The following is a 20,744-nucleotide window of genomic DNA, read 5'->3' as shown; positions in this document are numbered from 1 at the left end:
GGAGTTTCAGCAAGCCTCAACAAAACATTATTTTGTGTTTGATAGTGGTGCAAGGACAGCAGCTGGGCTGGCTGTGAAAACAGCTCCTTTGAAGGTGATCTGAACAGCAGCTACATGTTGAATGGCACTGAGGGAACAAGGTGGACGGCATTAAAGGCAGAGGGGAGATGACATTTACCGGGGTAATGAATGATGAGGATTTGAACAAAACTCTTGGTAGTTCAAAGAAAAACTGAGACTCTGGAACCTTACATGGAGGACACAACTGGCTTATGAAATGGCTGCAGTTTCAGAGACATGGCTGTGTCCAAGACAATGGCTAAAATACACTGCTGAAGCTGAAATTGAAAATGACAGAAAACCCAAGCAGAGCCTTGGCATGTGAAGTAGCAGATATGTTTTTCAGTTAAGAAAAAACATAGCGCTCAGAGAAAAACAGAGGCAGATATGACAAGAATTTACTTTTCAGTTCAATCCTTCAAAAATGAAACCACAGAAGCCATGTTTCTCACAGAACATTTAAATAGAGAATTATTACTTCTATGTGAGTTAGCTGTAGCAAACGGATTCATAATATAACCAAGCTTCCTCCATTTAAAAAATAGTGCTGCAGAAATTAATTGCAGGTATTTGCAGCATTTAGATAGATGCATCTGCGATTATAAAGACTTCTGTTTGAAATTCTGTATGTTTCATTAATTCTAATATCTTTTGCTATATGACCATGCTCTATCATCTCAGTCATAATAATTACAATGAAAATTTTGATCTTCCAGTTCGGATGCAGATATTCTAGTATGAAATTTACTTGTTGTGCAGCCTGCCTCCTGAGAACTGCTTCAGTATGTTAATATGTTGGTCTGAGAAGTGTCAGTATGGTATCTGCATCATCTATTAGCTTATTACCCAGACTACTGGGTAATGTCAAACTGGCATATAAAATGTAGGCTATGAAATACTCAGTATTTCAGCAGAAGTAAGAACATCAGTGGTGTGGTAATACATAAGATGCTGTACTTACAAGAATATACTTAACTGATAGCATTTTGCATTTCATCAATGAAGAAAACAGTTAAGAATGAAGGACCTTAGGAGTGTAGCTCAGATCATGGACTGTCAGGGGTTTCATGGCAGGAAACTAGGGCTATATGCTAAAGAAGCAACATTCATTAGTAAGTACTGCTAAGTTGGAGATTGTGCAAATGGGAATGGAAATGATATGGATCACTCCCCGGTAAAGACTGGGAAGAAAGCATGCCTTCCCTAACCCAGAATCAAATATGTACCAAAGTGCAGACTGAAACCTCCAGGGCGCACCCACATTCAAAATAATCAAGTGCCAGGTCACTGATATATTTGTAGGAGGTGCTTTAAATACCTCGCAAACAAGTGAAGGATACTAAACCAACTGGAAATCAAACACAGTAAACTGGCACACTCCCACTGTCAGAACATCTTTATCCCCCAGGAACAGTAAAAATATGTTTATATGGAGACATTGATGGTTCTGTATGTCTCTGTTAGCTTTAAAGTTGGGGCTACAATGCCTTCCTGAGCTGCTTGGTAACTATAACACGAACTATGCTGCGCTGACACCTGTCTTATTGCCAGCATAACCTGAGATAGTCAATTTTAAACTGGTATTGGTATATCTATCTGAGCTCCAATTCCTACAATGTAAGACATACCTGTACATCTCTACGGTTACATCTACAAGCTAACTCATTTCACCTATTCTTTTTCCTCCGTGTTGTTATTCCTTAACAAAAAGCTCCATCACACAGGTTTGGAAGCACTTCAAATTCAGGCTCGTCTATCCAGTTCCAGGGAAGGCCAGAGCTCTGCAATGAGGAAGTAGGCTTTGGACAGAGAAGCACAAACAATGAACTTACTTACAGCAAGGTACTACCCCTCGTCAGCTCACATGTGCTAACACATGTAGATGCTGCTTCTCTTCTACAAAAGCAAGAGAGATCCCTCAGCTTAACTCTCAGGGCAACAGTAACTTATTAAACTTAATGAATTGGAATGTTTATAATCATCTGCTCACATATTCAGTAATTTCTTGTATACCAGGACTCCTGCATGCCTTCTAGGTATTTAATCCAAAGGAGGTAAGGTATTTTGAAACAGACACGATTTAGTTGGTACTATAAATTCATCCCGTATAGAGAGGCTTCCATGGAGATTCTCTGGTATCTAATAAAGCAGAAACTGCCATTGAAGCTTTTCCCCTCCTGGTCAAGGCATTTGGAATCAATCTCTCTTGGGAATACTCTCAGACATCAACAGAGGTGAACTGACATGCAATGCTAATACCCTTAATATAGGTTAATACAGATTATAACTGTAATTATTTAACAACATATTTGCTAGGGACAGATATTAAAAGATGTAAATTCTTTACTTTTTTTTTTTCTCAAGGAATGTGTTTGACACTCTATTTCCATCTATCAATAGGTTCTGTAGATATACAGATTAAAGAAATTTTCAAATATTTTCAAATAGGGGAAGAATTCTAAAGATGTGAGTGCATACATGGTCTAGTCCTGTAGTTTTATTGCATGTAAAACTCCTTGAAAATCCTTGAACAAAGATGTAACTTCAGATATATTGGTACAAACTGTTGGAGAAGGGTCAAACTATTGGAAATGGCAATAGAATTTAGAACAGTTAACATGGCTAATAACGATTATAAAAATTATTTTGATATTTTCTTTTCTAGTTTAGCAATTAGGTTTTACATATTTCCTTGGTATTGGTTCAATGGGTTATTTTGTTTAAGAATAAGGCAGTAAGACTGCAGCACCACATATATCCATATGCCATAAAAAGCACCTGTACACTTACAAAGATCAGCAAGAAATGAAATCCAGAACATGCAATACTAAATTTTTGGAAACATAAATAAAAGAAAACCACAAAATATCTTCAAATCTCAGCTGAGTTCACAAACAGTGTACTCCAAGGCTTTCTTACACTATTAACTTGTTTTTATTCTGTAAAAAAAAAAAACAAAAACCACATTTAAAACATAGAAATAAAATCTGCATGTGTTCCAGGATGAGAAATTGTACAACTGCACATGGCTGTTCAGTCAAAGGGAGATTCAGACCACTACTTTGTCTCTAGAGATGAGAGGCAGAGCAAATTTAAAACGTTCAGGCAAAAGAACAATTTAGGAAGTGTAGCTGGCAGAACTCATTTTGGACTGCCAGGAGACATTACTAAAGGTGCCCACCTTCTGTGATAATAACATAATAAAGGCCCATATTCATGGAATAGGTGGCTTGGGCTTCTTTCTTAGCTTTCAAAAGAGCACCATAAGCTAAAGAGTGCAGGGGGAATCTTCCTTCTGTTACTATGCCATGGTAAGGCAAAAATCAAAAAGGACATCAAGCAACCTAGGAAAAGGTCAGTGTTGGTTTAAACCCAAGCTAATTTGAGTATGTCTTTTACCCAGTTACTGTTCATTATTGTATACATGACCATTACAGCAACAGGACTACAAGTCGCATTTTCCAGCACTAACAGGGCTCAGTACCCCAGCTGGAACACTTCTAGGTGTACCATCTTACCCCATGTGTTTAATTGTTGAATTGTTAATTGTTTTTAATTAATTAAAAACACATGAAAGTAAGCAAACATAAAAACGAGCAAGCTCTAAACTGTAAAAAAACTGTCCCTTGAGGGTTTCTGAAAGGACAAGGGAAAACAGCTTTCACTGAACTAAGCATAAAGTACTGACCTCCTGACCCCGACTATCAGCAGTTTCTGAGATTTGGTGATAAAAGGAAGGAAGAAGAATCTTCAAATCTGTCAAATAGCCATAGGCTGAGACAACAGATAGCTGTAAGCAAATTCTCAAGAGATGATACTGATAAAAACCTCAAAAGCTTAATCCCTTCCAGCAACCTGAAGTCTAGTGTATCCCTTACAACTTGGTAGCTCTCTTTCATACCATGTTCAGTTCCTTGCTAGTGACAACTTGGAAACTTTCAACATAACCTTCATCAAGTGTTTTTTTTTCAAGATTATTTTCCAGCATTTCAAGGTTATTTTCTAGCATTCCTGCTGTATTTCAATATTCTAACTTTTGTTTATCAAAGGAAGGGTGAAACAAATTTCGTATCTGTCACACTGATAAGCACTGCAATAACAGAGTACTTCTCGTTATTGCTGTATTCCTTTAAAGCAACCTTTTTGGTTTATGCCTTACAGCACCCCTGGGGTGTGGCACGGCATGAACATCACACATGCTATGATCTGTTTTAAGGAACAGCATGTAAGGGATGCCAGCAGAAGAGAGTCATAGAATTCCTTGGGAAAATTAGAAGCCTCGGGCTTCTTTTAATTAATTTTGCCCCATTTCAGATCTTAATTAAAAAAACCACACACTAAATGGTATTATTAGCATCCAAATAAGTAATCAAGGTGATGCTCTGCCAATGGATAAACATATTATGGTACTTTCAAACTTGCCAGATCTTATTTGTACAGCAGGATTAGCAACCATCGTGTTCTGGACATTTCTTCCAGGTAAGAGCCCATCTCCCTGTCCAAAAACCTACAAAGCAGTCAGAAAATACAGACTTCAGCCTCTCCTAATGATGACATCCAGTGTTGCTGCAAATGTCATGATTTAGCGGTGGCTTGCTGCATTTTTGGCAGAATATGAAACAAAATATTTTACTGAGACTGAACGTCAATTTTTTCGGCTTTGTTAACAAATCGCCGCTTTACAACAAATCCTGTATCCAGGGGAACTTTCGAATCTAACTTTTTGCAAAGATGACCTCTCGAGTGCTTTTGAATGAAATCCCTTGATGCCTTGAGTATGTTCTCAAACTGAACAATTTTAAAAACATCCACGGTCTCAAATGTTAAGATGTTCCAGAAGGCTGGATTGCTTAGAAATACCAAAGATTTAAGCTCATGAAGAAAACATTAAAAAAAAAAGTTAAGAAAAATGAACTTCAGATCTAAAACTTCATTTATGCATAGTAGCCGTCTACCCTCTGTAACATAGTATAATCTAAAACATTTATTTCAATTTGGAAAACATTTTTCAAAAGAAAACATTACAGCTTGTTAGAAAAATGTGACCCTTGGGGGAGACAAATTTCTCCAGAAAGATTAGTGAAAATCTCTCAAAGACTTTGCATTAGACTCAAAGTCCAGCAGAATGGAGTATCAACCCCCAATACATGAATAGCGTATTTTATTTTTTTTTATTTTCAGTTAGGAAGAGGAATTCCACAGCTAAAAATCACAAAGCAGTATAAAGGCAGTACCTAAGTGGGGAACAATGGCTAAAAATGAAAGGTATCTTGAGAAGGCAAGTAATTACTAGCTGCAATATGTCCCACAAATGCCTTAAAACAATACTTTGATGGTGCTGGAGAGCTTCAGGACAGCTCCGTACCACCCTGCCTTCACAGCCACATCTGTTCTCATTCTGTCCCCATGGCAATCAGACTGCTTCCTACTCAGTTCTCCCCCGGCTGATCTGTTTGGTTCCCCCAAATCTTTCAGATGAGTCACCGAAACACTTACTCATACTTTAAAAAAAATCCCTAAGACTTCAGATGGTGTTAACATATTTAAGCGGTGTGTAGGTGTATTATCTGATGCAGAAACTTACAGAGATCACCTCTCCATGAGCAAGTTTTACATTACAGATGAACTTGATAAACTGACTGTATCCTGCCTTATAATGACCTTTCCTGAGCTATGCTCACAAATCAACGCCTACTTATATTATTAGTAACACTTCAACCCTTAAACAGTGTCCAACAGGAAAATACTGTATGTTTTAATTAAAAATAACTTAAATCAGAAACACTTCATTCCTCTTTATGTTCAAGAGAGCTTTGAGCAAGTGATGGTTTCAAGCTCTCATGTGTCACAACTCTGCATACAAGTTAAATGGAAGCTGAGGATGTCTAGGAGAGCATCTGCCTCCAAACCACAACACTGAGCATTAAGGTCATATTTTATTGTGTTGTAGCATAGTCTTCTGCAGTTTGCCTTGGAACTGTATGAAAAGAGGATTGGTTCTCTGAAAACAACCAGGGTTGATCCACGCTCCCTCTGACCCCTCTGAGGTGCACCTCAGATAAAGTGGTGGGCTCTGAGGCTTGCTGCACTGCTCCCTGGCAATGAGGATCCCCAGACCACGGGCAGACTTCTTTCTCCAGCAGGAGCTGTGCTCAATACAGACCTACCAGCAGGCTGAGCTGCATGCGTGCAGCTGGTTCAGTGAAAATGAACCCAGGTAGCTGGAGCAGTTCAGATAGGAAGCCTCGGGTACCCAGTCTCATCTGGGCTGAGACAGGCAGGGATGTGCCCAGAACCACCTGAGCTGGCAAGCGTGGCTGGCACGAGGGCACCATGCTTCATGAAGAATGAGCATCATCATCACCCCAGCTGCTGGTGCAGAAAATCAGAAAAAAAGCCCATTTCCATAGTCTTAGTTTTTGCACCAAACCATGAACTATACCTGGTGTACTGCAGATCTATCTGGTGTGAGAGTATGTTCTCAAAGTTGTCTGGATCATCCTGTTACACCAATAACATCAGCCGCGCTTTTACCAATTGGGCCGACATTTTTCTCATTCAATTTCTGTAAATTTCTTCAAAAAATATTCAGCCAGTTGCAAGGATAAGCTTTTGGGACAACTTCCACTTCTAATACTTTCTCAGCTATTTCTCTGAAAAGCCTGAGTGTCTCTGAGGCTGACACTTTGCAGCAAGACACTGCTGAATGTAGAAGAGTTTTTTGTCTCCCTCATGAAAACCTTCCTGTTTTTAAACATTTGGACACAGTTAGGAGGACCGGGAATTCTAGCAACTGCAAACATTCTCCCTGCACAAAATATGAGCTCTTTTCAGTATTCTTCACCTTATTAAGCATCTCAGGTCTGACTAAGCTACAGAAAATAATGAAAGCATCAGAAATACAGAGATAGCATTAGTGCCTGCTTAAGACTTGGCAGCATCTTCAGCTTGGAACTGTAAAGGACGTTTTACTCACTAGTTTTAACAGGTCTGAGCATTTCACAGAGCTTTTACTCAAAAAGACATTACTACTTGAGGATCCAAATAGCATTTTATCCATGGAAAAGTACACCGAGGTAGGATCCCTCAGGCAATGCTAGGAGCAGAAAGCCAGTTGCAAGCCTCCCGTGTTTAACTTGTCCATACGACAGACATCTACTTGGCAGAACCATCTATTCATGGTATATTCATAGCATATTCTATACTAGAACACATTTCTCAGAACAGCTACAACTTAAAGTCTGTATCCTTGACACTGGTAGCTTCTGTGGACTAAAGACAAGACAAAAACATAATCCTGCAAAATTCTGATCTCTGCACAGGTGTTCACTGTCTGCTGTTGCAAGCCATGCACCTGAAAAAGTTTGAGAATATTTTATTTTTTTACTGTATAGTACATGCACAACCCCTCCAAATTAAGTAAATAAAGCTCATTTTGCCTACAACAGATATTTATTTGCCTGTCAAACTGATCATCTGCAGATAATATGGAGTTCAATCTTGTGAAGTTATTGCAAAATTTGGCCTTAAAGTTCACAGGTATTCATTCTACCAGGTAGGCCCCAATTTCCATGGCTGCTCAACACCAAAGAAGATGAAATGAACATCAGCTAAAATGTGTGAATGAAGCAAAATAAAGGGAACTCATAACCTCCCCATGAGAAAGCCTGTAACTACAAAAGCTACTGTCAACTCCATCTCAGGATGTACGTTTTTCTTGGGAGATTATAAACTGTGTTTTCATGACATGTAGGTATGGAAATAAAACAGTCATCATATCACTGATGAAGAGTTTGGGTATTAGATGCAAATCATTAAATCCAAGCAGTACACTTAGTTGTTTCTTTTGTGTTGTTAAATTAATGAAATCATTATGGAGTTATTTGCTTTTTTAGGGTACAGATTACAATACACTGTTTTCAGATGTAAATGTAAAATTCACACTGGTTCTAAAAAAAGGAAAAAAAAAAAACAAACAAGTTCCACACAGTAAAATTATATTGAATAGGAACAGGTAATTAAGCAAAGAATGGATATAAATTTTACACAGTTCATTCCAGTAGTTACAGTCTGATGTCTCACTCTGCTCTGTTTTTTAAGATGTAAGTATTTAGCAATGGCATATGAGAAGTAAAGCTACAAGGCTGAAAAATAAATTATTTTACCACATTTATCAACTCGCTTTCAACTTACTCATTATAAAATCTCTCTGTTTCCTTACTCCTACAGTAGAGTGGTTTAGCAAAACTATTTACTGAAATGGCCTCATATAGACAAAAACATTCAGATTTCTACTAAACAATACTTGTTTTGTTGCTTGTTTTCAGAGTTTTGCAGCACTAATGGTCCTGTTTATGCCAAGATTAATAACCAACAGTTGTAAATATATTTCAAACAACTGGAGGCTGAAGAGGAAACAGATCATATCAATGGATTTGTTTGTGAACAGACTTCAATGCAACCATTGTGCGTGGATTACAATTCGAGGTCACATTTTTTTATTAGTTATGTTCTGGAAACCATAAATAATGTATTAATTTTAAAGGATTACATGAATTGGCTCAATCCACATAATCCACTGCAAGTTTCCTCCAAGTGACTAGCAAACAACATTCCTTTGAAGTTCATTCATATTTTTCAGGGTGATTTTCAACAATACCTTCTTGCCACCGGAATATGAAAAATGCATTTCTAAAATCTGCAATTCAGGCACTATATGGAAAACAGATTGATATTATATAATAATCTGTGCTTGACATGACATTTTACCTATGATACATTATCACAATTCAACCACTGTCCTTTTTAAGAAGTGCGCTACACAAGTTCAAAATAACAGAGACGATTGGTCTCCTGTCCCATTAGTCCACACAAGGATAACCTAAGAAATCACAAAAGTCTAAAGGAAAAGTATCTCACTCCTTGTTTAGCTCACCATGCTTCTCACAAGAAAAGCTATGCCACTAAGATTCACTTGTCCTTCCCCAAAACACATGGCTTACCATCATACGGACTTTGTATCACGTAATAATTCTGAGAATGAAACAGACAGCCATGGATAACGATACGGGAAAAATAAACTTTTCAGAAGAACATGTAGCAATGACACGCTGGTCTGCCCATTTCAAGTATGGGTGTTTCTCCTTTCTCCCACCAGCCCCTGCTACCAGTTTCAACCACAAATTAGTATGATTTTTTCTATTTTTAGCTTCCATCATCTGTCCCCCAAAGAATTCTTAATTCACATGTATTTACTTTCTCTCCTGCTGAGAGGCTGCTAAAAACTTCTCAAGCATGTCTAGTATGCTTCCTCTACTCATCTAATAATTTTTTTTCAATTCCTTTTCAGAATTGAGCTTTGGTTTAGAGATCACATTCGGCATACCCATGGAACAGGATGATGTCGTTGCACCTATAAACTGGGGATTAGACTTGAGGAGCCAGAACATCTGCCTCAAGATCTAATTCATCCTTTACCTTCATTAGCCTGTCCTAAATTGTCTCTTCCACACTGAACAAAGAGACACTCTTCTTGTTGTTCAGGAACACTCTACTGTTCTGCATGAAAAAAAGATATGCTTTAAATAAGAAAACTGATAGGATCTTGTTAACCTTCACTTCTTTACAGAAAGTCTAAGATTTGGGTGACCTCACACTATGTTTTTTTACTAAAGCATATCCCCTTCAGCCCTTTAGTATGTGACATCTGTCTACTATTCCTTTGCTCACTCTCTCTTCTTCATCTTCAAACATTCTTTCATGTCTTGTCCTTTCCATTAATCTGTAAGCATCTTAGTGTTGGATGTAGGCTAGTAAACCTCCAGCTTCCTCTGTTGCACTTCCCACTGGATTTTTCTGAATTAGTTCTTTAATCTGCTGAAGCTCTCCATATCACCAATATATTAAAGGATTTCTGGATCCATATTTCTTAACTCTCCCACTGGTGTCATATGTCCTTAGGTGACATTTGCAAGCTCATCCACTTTCTTCAATACTTTTCATTCCTGATTTCAACCTACCATGTTTCTGAAAATACTTTCGAATTCTTCTATCAATCTGAAACTCTCATCACTTTTCAACTCCCTGTGTAGGAGTGATCAGTCAGGAAAAAATTCAATATGGTGAAATTGAATATATTAGATATTATTCTTCCACTCAAAAATCTCTGCAGTAAATTATACTGTTCCTAACTTATACCATATTCAAGTCCAATTTCTTAGAATTCAGTATCTAAGATGTTGCCAAATTCTTTCAGTTCTTACATCACAGTTTCCAGAATACATCATCTTCCCCTAAAACTTGGCATGCAGCTTATCCATACCTGCACCGTATTTCATGAGAGGTCTATGCTAGTACTTCTTTGTCTAGCCAGTATACTTACTGCCTCACAACTCTTAAAACTCAGAGCTGCTGTTTCTCATTCAAATTTCACCATTGGATTTTATTTTCCTTTCCATCTACGTCTTGAATCTTACCCTACATTGTCTACACACTACTTCCGTATGATTATCTAAACAATCGTATTTCCTAATTCTCACCTTGGTGTTTTCTTTTAATTTGCCCATTGTGCTAGAAGCTTGTAAGTCACCATACAGCCTCTAATCAAATCCCCATGTAAACAATCTCCTTATTTTGAGATTATGTAAAAAATAATAATAATATAAAAAAAATACAGTAAGTTTATCATACTACCTTTAAGTCTACAGGAAACTGCATTCTTCAAAGAATTTTTCATATTTCTATGGAGGATGCCACTCCATGCATCTTCCAGACATGATTCTTTCCCATTTCATAATTAATCATTTATATATTTATTAATAATTTTTACTTAAGAGAAATCAAAAAGCCTTCAAAATCTAAGCACAATGTAATTGGTGTTATGTTTGTTTGTTTGTTTGTTTGTAAATGGTGTATTTCTGGATTTACAGATATAAACTTTTCTTACAAATTAAGCATACCTGATTTTTTTTTTTTTTTTACTGATCTACATTTGAGCCTGTAATTTTCTGTCCATGTGTATAAGCTTCTTAACTTTCTGTACTGCATCATTTTAGCATTCCAGTAGGGGATAAAAAATAAAAAAAGGAAAAATACACTTCAGTTTCTAGTGGAAGCAAAAATATGCTTTCAGATGCTGCAACCTCCACATTCAGTTGCAGGAATTTTATTAAAGGTCTAAGAACTAATACTGATGTGCGTAGAACATAAGCAGTATAACCACATTATTTTTATGCTATGGTTTCCTATGTCAGACTTCCTCTGAAAATAACAAAGAGTATTTCCCCATATTACCTGTATATAAACAAGATTCATTAATCTGACATGCCAATTTGAGATACTGAAACAAGACAGTACTTGTAAACCATGGGAAATTTTCTCATAAAAATGTCCAGGCTAGTAAACCAAATAAAACCATCCTTACTCTACAAGTACATGCAGCCACTCATATCACTAAATATACTATGCTTTTTTAAGACTCAAATGATTTGCATGAAGAAGTCTAAATAAGGATTGATATTACAACTTTCAGCAGCATAATATGAAAGCAGATCTTAACATCTTAATTAAATGTCTAAACTCTAGAATATGATGACAGATCTAAAAACAAAGACCCATGTAAAGTTGGTCTCATTTGCAGTCTCCTTTTATATGAAATCGTTTCTGTATGCCAGACATCAAAATACAACATTTTCCACTGCTACTTCACAGTTAAGATGTACTTTCACTGATGGCAGCATCTGATTTTGGATCACAGATAGAGCCCATTTTTGCTACACAATTAAACCAAGAATACCCCCTTTAAATGACAACCTCTAAAAATTGACTAACCTTTCAGTACTGAAGCTGGAATGAGACAATTCAAAATCTCATGAATTTGAGCTGAAGTTAATTGTTGGATTTAAACAGCTGGAGGGGGGTGAGGGGAGAAGACATATCTGAAGGAAGTATATTGAGAGCAGCACGACTCCCTTTAGGAGAGAAATTGGTAACAGTTAGTAAAAGGAAGCAAGATAAATTACATGAGAAGAACAGTGTCTGTAAAATGAAAGAGGGATAAAAAACAGAGAAAAAAAATGGATCAAAAGTAATAATAAGCCTTAAGAAAATGTGGAACAGAAAAGGCAAAAGGAAGGAAAAGAATGGAATTGGTGATGCTCCAAGACTTCACGTAGAGTCTTACCCTTAAACCTGTAATTTTTTGCCTCTTATTGAATTGTAAAACACTGTGAGAAGTATGCTATTACAGAATAAACTGACACAGAGGGTCTGGAAGTCTCATATAAAGCTGGGATACAGGCTCACTCAAACTACTAACAGCTCCAGCGTTCTGACCGTGGCTGTGCTGCATAGGGCTATGACCTGAAATTTTAGGGAACCTACCCTTGTCTGCAATTGGACAGGATACAACTGTAACTCAAAAAACAAAGGGTGGCAGGTAGTGGTACTGGTACCTTAGCGAGCATTGCATTTGTGTATCACTCACTGAATGAACCCACCAACATTCATGTCATTTTACATTTATACTCCAGAGTTACTCAGCTCCTTAGGACCAGGCTGATACCAAGCACTGTTCCAAGCACTAAATCAAGAACAGTTTCAGTCTCTAAGTACATGACACCTGGTGGGAAGCACTTAAGAGAAAGAAGGGTTTATTTTCATTTTCTAAAAACTAGATGCAAGCAGTAGTTCTAGGGAAGGAGTTAACTTCCTCCTGAAGCATAAGGCTAAGATCCAAAATATCACAGCCATCAAATGTTAGGATCATCCAGGACTTAGCCTAGATAAACATCCTGCATAACCAAATTGGTACTGCTGTTTCAGTTTTATATATCAAGCTTTTATTTAATTTCTTAAGTAATGATGTGAAGATTTCCACACTCCTGTGGTATATAGATCTCCTCTCACTGATTATGGGTTAGTGGTGCTAGTAAGTGTTGACTTGTCAACGAGGAAAGAATCTTCATGTGGTATCTTCATACTGGATATGAGACATTCAATAAGAAAACCATGTGCATTACCAGGTGCAAAGTAAAAAAATAAATAAATAAAAGAATAATTCTACTATTCTTTAAGCAGTAGTATTGAAGCACTGTCATTACCACAGTGAATAGAAATCTTGTATAATTTCTGTGTGCCTTTATGTGAGACAAACATAATATATTTTGCTTTATTTATTGGTTCTGTAATACTGCTAAATAGCTAGAAATTGCACAATCTTTATATTTTACATGTCCTTCACAGACCTGACTAGTTCTTGAAACAGAAGATCCAGAACCAAATCCTAACCAAATGGTGACAAAAGGCTCTCATCCTGTGATGGTAAAAACAAAACAAAACAAAACAACAACAACAAAACTTGGGCTGGATTTGTAAAAGTTAGGAAAAGCTTATGGTCACTGAGGTCAGAGCAAAATGCCAACCTGCCAGCCTCTGCTTGTGGAACAGACATAGAACTATTCCAGGAGCTATTGGGCTCAGCAAGTTGCATTTATGCTTAGAGGGAAACTGTATTATCACTCCATTTGTTTGGTGTACTTCCTCAGACATTTCTAGGACAACTTCTAGAAATGCTCTCCCACTGTGGAGTGTGAACTCCAAGGTGGAATACAAATATGTACAGCTTATGCAAATAGAAATCATAATCACGCACTCTAAAAAGATGCAGGTCATCTCATTAGCATGGCTTCATGGAAGCAAATGAATCATTATTGCATAATTCCTTCAGAAGATAACAGGAAGTCTTGATCCTTTCCTCAACACTGGATTTGGTTCAACGCCTTATTTCATTTTCTTATAAAGCACTATCATCATCTAGTGGTATATTTTGCTACTATGTAAACTGCATGCTATGAAGAGTAAAACACTTCATTTACTTAGCATTGAACATTTAGAATATGGCATAGATTTATCATCTTGCAGTTATGCCAAACTATAGAAGGGCGGGGGGAACAGAACATGAAGTAATGAGAAATAAACTTGAACAGCACTGTTCAGGATTTCAGGAATAACATGCAGACATTTTACAGGATGGAAACTTGAATAATTTTATGTCCAAAAGTGATGACAGACTAAATAAAAAATACAGCTTGAGGATGCTTCATATCATCACTCATACTGTTCATAAAGTACAAAGGGACATGAACAAATATACTGGGGAAAAAAAAACTCACATTTTTTAAAACAAAAATATTTTTCCAATTGTTTTTCGTATAGTTTGAAAAAAAAAATCCCATTTACAAAAGCCCACTACTTATTACGAACATACAACCAGAATCTACGTAAGTAAGTTGTTGACTTACATGGTAACTTTTCAGTCTAACAAAATCGACTTTCATGGAGATGAACCTTTCTGAATTTCTGCTGAGATTTTTAATGTGCTCCACAAGGTCAGCACAGAACTTGTAGCCACCTTTGAGTACACAGAGAACCACAATATCGTTGTCTCCAATGTCTTGCATAATATCTTTAGCCAATCTTTCTGTCCTGAGACAAAAAAAAATAAGGATAAAATAATGTTAGATGTGGGTACTCTAAGTTTACGGTATGCAAAATAGTATAATGAGAATATATCTTGACCTACAGTTGGCCTAAGCATCTTGACTTGCATGGTTTTGGGTCAAATTCACAACAGGCAGATAAGGAGTGTTGGATGCAAGATGCAAACTGTGTGACTTGAACTAGACAAACGCATTAAATGCCCAGTTACAGAAAAGGGAGTAACACATCTCACTGTATATTGAATTCATAAGCATTTCAGAGACTTTAGGGTGATAAGTGAAACACTGACTTCAGTTTTATCTCACAGAAAACCTCAATGTGCATTATTTCTGTAAAATCACATTTTACATGTAAAATTCTCATTTTAAATCGCTTTGATTTCTAAAGAGCAAGGTAGATGGTATTATAGATCTAAAATGGGTACTAGGTATTTACTAGACATAAAATATCAAAATATTTATATTTTATCAAAATATAAAATCAACAGAAAACAGAAAAATAACATTTGATGTTCTGAGGAAAAATAGCTCAGTGCATTATTTACTCTAAATGCTTTTTTTCTGGAAAGTTCTTTGATAGGTCTCTGAATTCATTCTGCTGGAGTACAAAAAAAAACAAAACACCGAAAAAAAAAAAGAGAATGCTTGCTTCAAACAAATTTATAGTGAACATCAAGAGAAATGAAGTTGTAACATATTTATTTAAAAAGAGGAATTAAGAGTCAGTTGACCTTAAACAAGAGATGGAAATTTCAACACAATGGTAACTTAAAAGGCTATGAAAGAAAGCTTGTGTGTAAAAACAAATACAGGAGTCATTACTCTTCCTTAGGATGGATGTTTACAATCTTCTTTCAAGGAGTTCCAACAATTTCAGTACTTGCAACTGGCTGTTTAAATGTGGTAGGTAGAAAGCTGCAGGCTGAAAATGTCCCATGAAATTCCATTCAGATGTTCCCAATTCTTTGTTAAAAATTACTCAGAACAATAACTGAGTATGAACACTGAGCTGGATTACTACACATATTAAAGCACTGTAGATGCCTACACTGAGAGCATACAGGAGCTACTGTAAGATAAGAATTGAGAGGTGATCAAGCTTTCCCATTGCTGCTCTTCAAGCACAGCTTCTGGACTGAAACAGCCTACCCCACACTCTTCTCCTGGGCTAGCTACACAGCTTAAATGGCAGAAGTCATTGGTACAGTCTGGAACAGCTGAGTTATCCACATGAATGATTTGTAGTAGGGAACTGTTGAAATTGTACATAATTAAATGTAGTCTTTTTCTCCGTTTTATATTAAAAACACAAGACAGGGTACAGGTGAGACAGTTGAATATTACTATAAGCAAAGCCTTGTACTTGGTCTTCCACTGTTGGTTCATCCCTCTTGTGTACAAACACTCCAATGGCAGTTTCGCTACATGATCACAATCTCTTTTTTGTGGGACCCCTGTGCTGTTAAATGCCCAAATCAGAAACTAAGTGAAAGAAATTAGATAATGACTTGCAAAAGACAACTACACGTCTAGCATTTCCTACCTTCTAGCATTGTTTTATTTCCCAAATTAAATAAATAAAATAATTTTTATAATTGATTACACAACATTTTAGGACAAATGTTATATATACGCTATTTGTGGATGACAGGCTTTACAAAAAAAGAGTAATATTACTTACCAAAGCATATAGTAACAATCAAACCACACGTACCTGTCAACAATAATGCCGTGAGGAATGAGCACATATTCCAGATCTCCATAGTAGTGCTGAGGATAAGTGAACAAATCCAGACTGTATCCGGGCCAATTGTCTGAAATCTGAGTATTAAATAATACTGTTAGGAATACTTCATGGTGTTTGACAAAATATAGCTGATATAAAACCAGTGTTTTGGTATCCTGCATTGAATTAATAGTATGACACACACTGTTCCATATATGCTTGCACTCAAATCATAAACTTCCAAATTATGTAATCAGTGGTTACTGTTTCACTTTTCCTATTTGTCATTTTGCTTCTCAGTATACCTCAGAAATTAAATGTTAGTTTGTTTGTTTTTTTTTCCACAGGACATGGGAAAATTCACCTGAAATTACAAACAGCTTGACATAAAGGGGAAATACTACTAAACTAGTGGCAAGTCTAAGTTTCTTACTACTTTCAAACTGAAAAAGCTTGGAAGTAAGTAAGTTAAAAGTAAGATTACCAGAAAAAAAAAGATTCTTCAATAGGGATTAGAAGGCATAAATCATATATTAAAATTGTGAATTTCTGTTTTAGAGGTATTTTTAAAGTCACATATTAATAAATATTCTACAGATGAAAGAGAACACAGGGAAAGTAGATGATGTGGTTCGTGGGCTGTGTCTGTACAAATCAGTGGAAGACTATGTCTTGCCAAAGGCAAGGTTCCTAATTTAGATAAGTCATCAAACATAAACTATTACCAAGTGTTCATATCTCACCTCGCTGTCAGCTAGTCTGTAGAACCATACGTACATTTACAGAGAAAAATATTTTGCAGATTTAATACGTGTTAGCTTCATAGCAGTCAGAATACAACAATTGGGAGATACTATAGAAAGCAAGGGCAGTAGAGATTATGTAGGGCAAAAATCAGCCAGAAGGCAAAGGCTTCAGAAAGCTGTGAAGATGCAAAGTCATCACCACATTTCTAAGAAAAATGAAAAACTAGACCAACTCCCCACAACCAATTTTCACAATTCTGTATGAAAGACAAGACCTGCAGGTTCAGTATTTCTTGGAAACATTAAAAAGTTTTGCTTCATTATTGATTCAGCATAGAAAGTGGCACCTAACAAGCTTTTTTTTACAGTCACATTCGTCAATATTGGCTTTCTCCTTGACCACAGGAACACTGATTAGCAGGATACATGGTGAGAGACTTGCCATTGTGAATTGCACGTCTTAATGGCATTTCTGCTGAATAGGGCCTTTAGATGCCTGTCACTGAACCTCTGCTTAAGATTTCATCTAGCAGAGCAATAACTCACATCTCAGAAGTACCTAGGGTAAGACAACATATTGGATGCTGAGCTGTTCCTCCACCTCTGTAGCCTTGTTGAACTTACCCCCAGCTCTGCCTAGTGCTGTCCTGTAACAGTGCTGTGTCTCATGGATTTGTGTTTGCTTGGATTTTATTTTATGTTCAATGTCAGCTACAGGCACCTAGATGGCCAGGTTTTCAAGCTCTGCCTAACAGTTTCTGTATACAGAAAAATACTTTGCTGGTAACTACTACATTTGCACATAAAGAGCGTGACTCAGAGATCACTGGAATCAATGAAAGCTTTCCCCTGGCTTACACCAGCCTTGAAACTACACATAGGAAAAAAAGTTACTTAATTCTGTTCCTCGTCTCCATAGAAACAGGAGAGGATAAATATACTCCTTGGCAAGGATTTTAATGAGAGGCAAATCTTGCTCCAAAAACACTGCTGCAGAAGGCCTGGGAAGCCTATTTTCCTATCTTCATTTTCAGTACATAGGGGTGGCTGACACTTTTAAAATATTTTGTAGCAATGAACTGTCTGGCATGGTTTCCTGCAAAAGCACTTTAACATAAAAGGAAACAATTTCAGATAGTGCTTTAAATTACATAAGTACTATAAGCACCCGCTAAGAACCCATGTCAGTATCGGTTATTTAGGCATCATTCTCATCAAATTACACGTTTTTGAGCATGGTGCTGAAGATCAAACTAAATGAATTGAAACTGCTTCAGAATTCATACAAATCAATAGGTTTTACTTCTGCTACAATCTGTCCTTTCTGGCACAGGGTCGGTACAAAATCCTTATTCTTCTATCTCTCCTTCTGGTTTTCATGAATAAAAAACCTTAAGCTACATCACCTTGCAAGAATAAAGAAGTTCTCATTTACAAGATTAAATTCATATATAGTTTCTATTTTCTTTTTAAAGTAATAAGCCAATTTTTTTATTTTTTTATTTTTTATTTTTTTAAATAAACTGGCACTTCCCAACAGTAAGCCTTAGAAATTCTGATTTACCCCAGAGCTAATCACAGTGTTATACTACAGGACAATTTTTCAGGTAACTGTAATTTTTGATGAGCTTGTGAATTGTGTGACTTTTGACACAAGCTTGTGAATTGTGTGACTATCCTCAGTTTAATAACTGAGTATCAAAAAATGCCCATCCCAAATTAAATTCAACTTCCATTTACTTCTGGCTTTAATGCGTGGAAATTTTAAGGAAATATTTATGATTGGTTTGTCCAGATAAATAAATATATATACTAAATATATTGGTACACAAGTGTGTAAAAATATATCCCACACTGAAAGAAACAGCTACTTCTGAAGTTCAGGTTTGGCATGTTCAAGCTGCCCAGCAGAAATTATTTGATGAGTCTCTACAAAGTTGATGTGAACATATACAAATAAGAATGCAAATACATGGTGATACCTGAAAGGCTTTCTCCCATAAGAGAGAAAATGGGGAAATTCGCAATATAGCTTTGGAAGAACTTTGCTAGCCTTGCTGTCTACCAAAGTGGGCACACATGAGGTTCAAGCACAGTACTTCCCTTAAAGATTTTTCTGGTTTGGTATGAAATGGGAGAGCTGAGCACAAAGCCAGGACCAGCTTTATAAATGTAAACAAAATCATACTGCACTGGCCTTACTTGTGGTTGTTTTCTTTGGGGGTGTGTGCACACGCTGGCGTGTACCAAGCAAAAGAAATGAAGTTAGCACAGCGGAGCACAGTGATAAACGTCCATCTCCTCCTCTGCAGCATCCTCACATTGTTTAGGTGCTAAACAGTCACAGGTTCAGCCTGGCATTTATCATACTGGTGTCAGGAGATGCAGGGCAGCTCCAGCCACAGCTCAGGCACAACATGAGGGGTTCCTTGGCGGGGAGGTGGTGGGTCTCTGTCATGGTCTGGGGCTGGCTGCTGCCCTCAGCTCTGGGCTGCTGCTCCCTAACTCGGTTAAAATCCCACCACTGCGATAAAATAAAAGCATTCCTGAAGTGGTGGTGATAACCCACGTAGAGGTTGAGGTTGGAGGGAACCTCTGGAGACCATCCGGTCCAACCCCTTGCTAGCAGGTCACCTGGAGCTCGCTGTGCAGGATGGCATCCAGGCATCTGGGGTTTGCATATCTCCAGAGAAGGAGACTCCACAGCCTCTCTGGGAAGCTTGTGCCAGTGCTCTGTCACCCTCACAGGGAAGAATCTGTCAGCTTTATGGGGGGGATCTCATTAATCTCTCCGAATAATGAACACAGCCCTTTACTTTTGCATAACCGCTTTATCCCCAAACCCTCCAAACGAGCCGCAGAAGTCCACGCAGCCAGGTGAGGCACACCCAGAGGTTCCCGAAGGCGTCCCAGCCCTTCGGGGGGAGCCGGGTGTCTCTGGGGACCTGGAGCTCAGCTCCCCGAAGCGGCAGCCCGGAGCCAGCGGGGTGGGGCGGGCAGGACGCGCATGGCGGCGGGCGGGGGAAGGAAGAAAGGCAGGGAAGGAGGAAGGGAAGGAGGAAGGAAGGAAGGGCGGCCGGGGAAGCGGGAGGGGTCGCGAAGGGCCGGGCCGAGCCCGGCCGGGCCGGGCGATGCTCGCATTTACCACAACGCCGCGGCCTCCGCCTCCCCGCTCCGCTCCGCCACCGCCCGGCCCGGCCATCTTCTGAGGGGCTGCGGCAGGGCGGAGCCGAGCGGGGCCGGCCCGGGCTGTGGAGGGGTACGAGGGAAGGAGGCGCCTTTTTCCCCACCATTACACAGGTGCTGGAGTTAAGAGGCGGCTTCCCGATGCCTTCAGCCCACCGCAGTTTGTTGTGCTGTCTGTTAGCAGGGGAGCAGCTCAGGAGCCGCGCTGCCTGCTGCCTTCCCTCGCCTGCTTCTGTAAACATGGTTAATAGGGTCCTTGCGCTGCCTCACGGATGAGCAGGAGATTGTTTCCAGAAAGTATTGTGCTTTCCTGAAAGTGGAAGCTGGTTATAACGTCCAGTATTTATATTTTAAATATAGAACTGGTAGAATTCTGCCATTCCTATAGCAGTAATTATTCAAGGAAGAAACAGCTGGGTCTAGGGCAGACTTGGGCATAAGGAAATGTGCCCTGAGCAGTTATCACAGACCAAGCAGGAAGGCATTTCAGTTTGGCACGACTTTCTAGAATGTAATTGTAAAGACTTA

General features: G+C 38.2%; 1 protein-coding gene across 1 annotated transcript in view; it reads right to left on the bottom strand.

Moving 5' to 3' along the window:
- The window catches only part of PRTFDC1 (phosphoribosyl transferase domain containing 1), a 45,484-nt gene extending 25,158 nt beyond the window's left edge, over window positions 1-20,326 (bottom strand). Inside the window, exons 1-3 of the mRNA XM_068673703.1 lie at window positions 20,176-20,326; window positions 16,273-16,379; window positions 14,361-14,544 (exon numbers count right to left, since the gene is read on the bottom strand). Coding sequence (XP_068529804.1) covers window positions 14,361-14,544; window positions 16,273-16,379; window positions 20,176-20,232 — 348 coding nt within the window. The 5' untranslated portion in view covers window positions 20,233-20,326. The remainder of the gene's footprint in view (window positions 1-14,360; window positions 14,545-16,272; window positions 16,380-20,175) is intronic.
- Between the last annotated feature and the right edge of the window lie 418 nt (window positions 20,327-20,744).

The sequence above is a fragment of the Anas acuta genome, chromosome 2 (assembly GCF_963932015.1).
Source record: "Anas acuta chromosome 2, bAnaAcu1.1, whole genome shotgun sequence".
Lineage (NCBI taxonomy): Eukaryota > Metazoa > Chordata > Aves > Anseriformes > Anatidae > Anas > Anas acuta.
The sequence above is the reverse complement of the archived record's forward strand: the minus strand, read 5'-3'. Positions and strand labels throughout refer to the sequence as shown.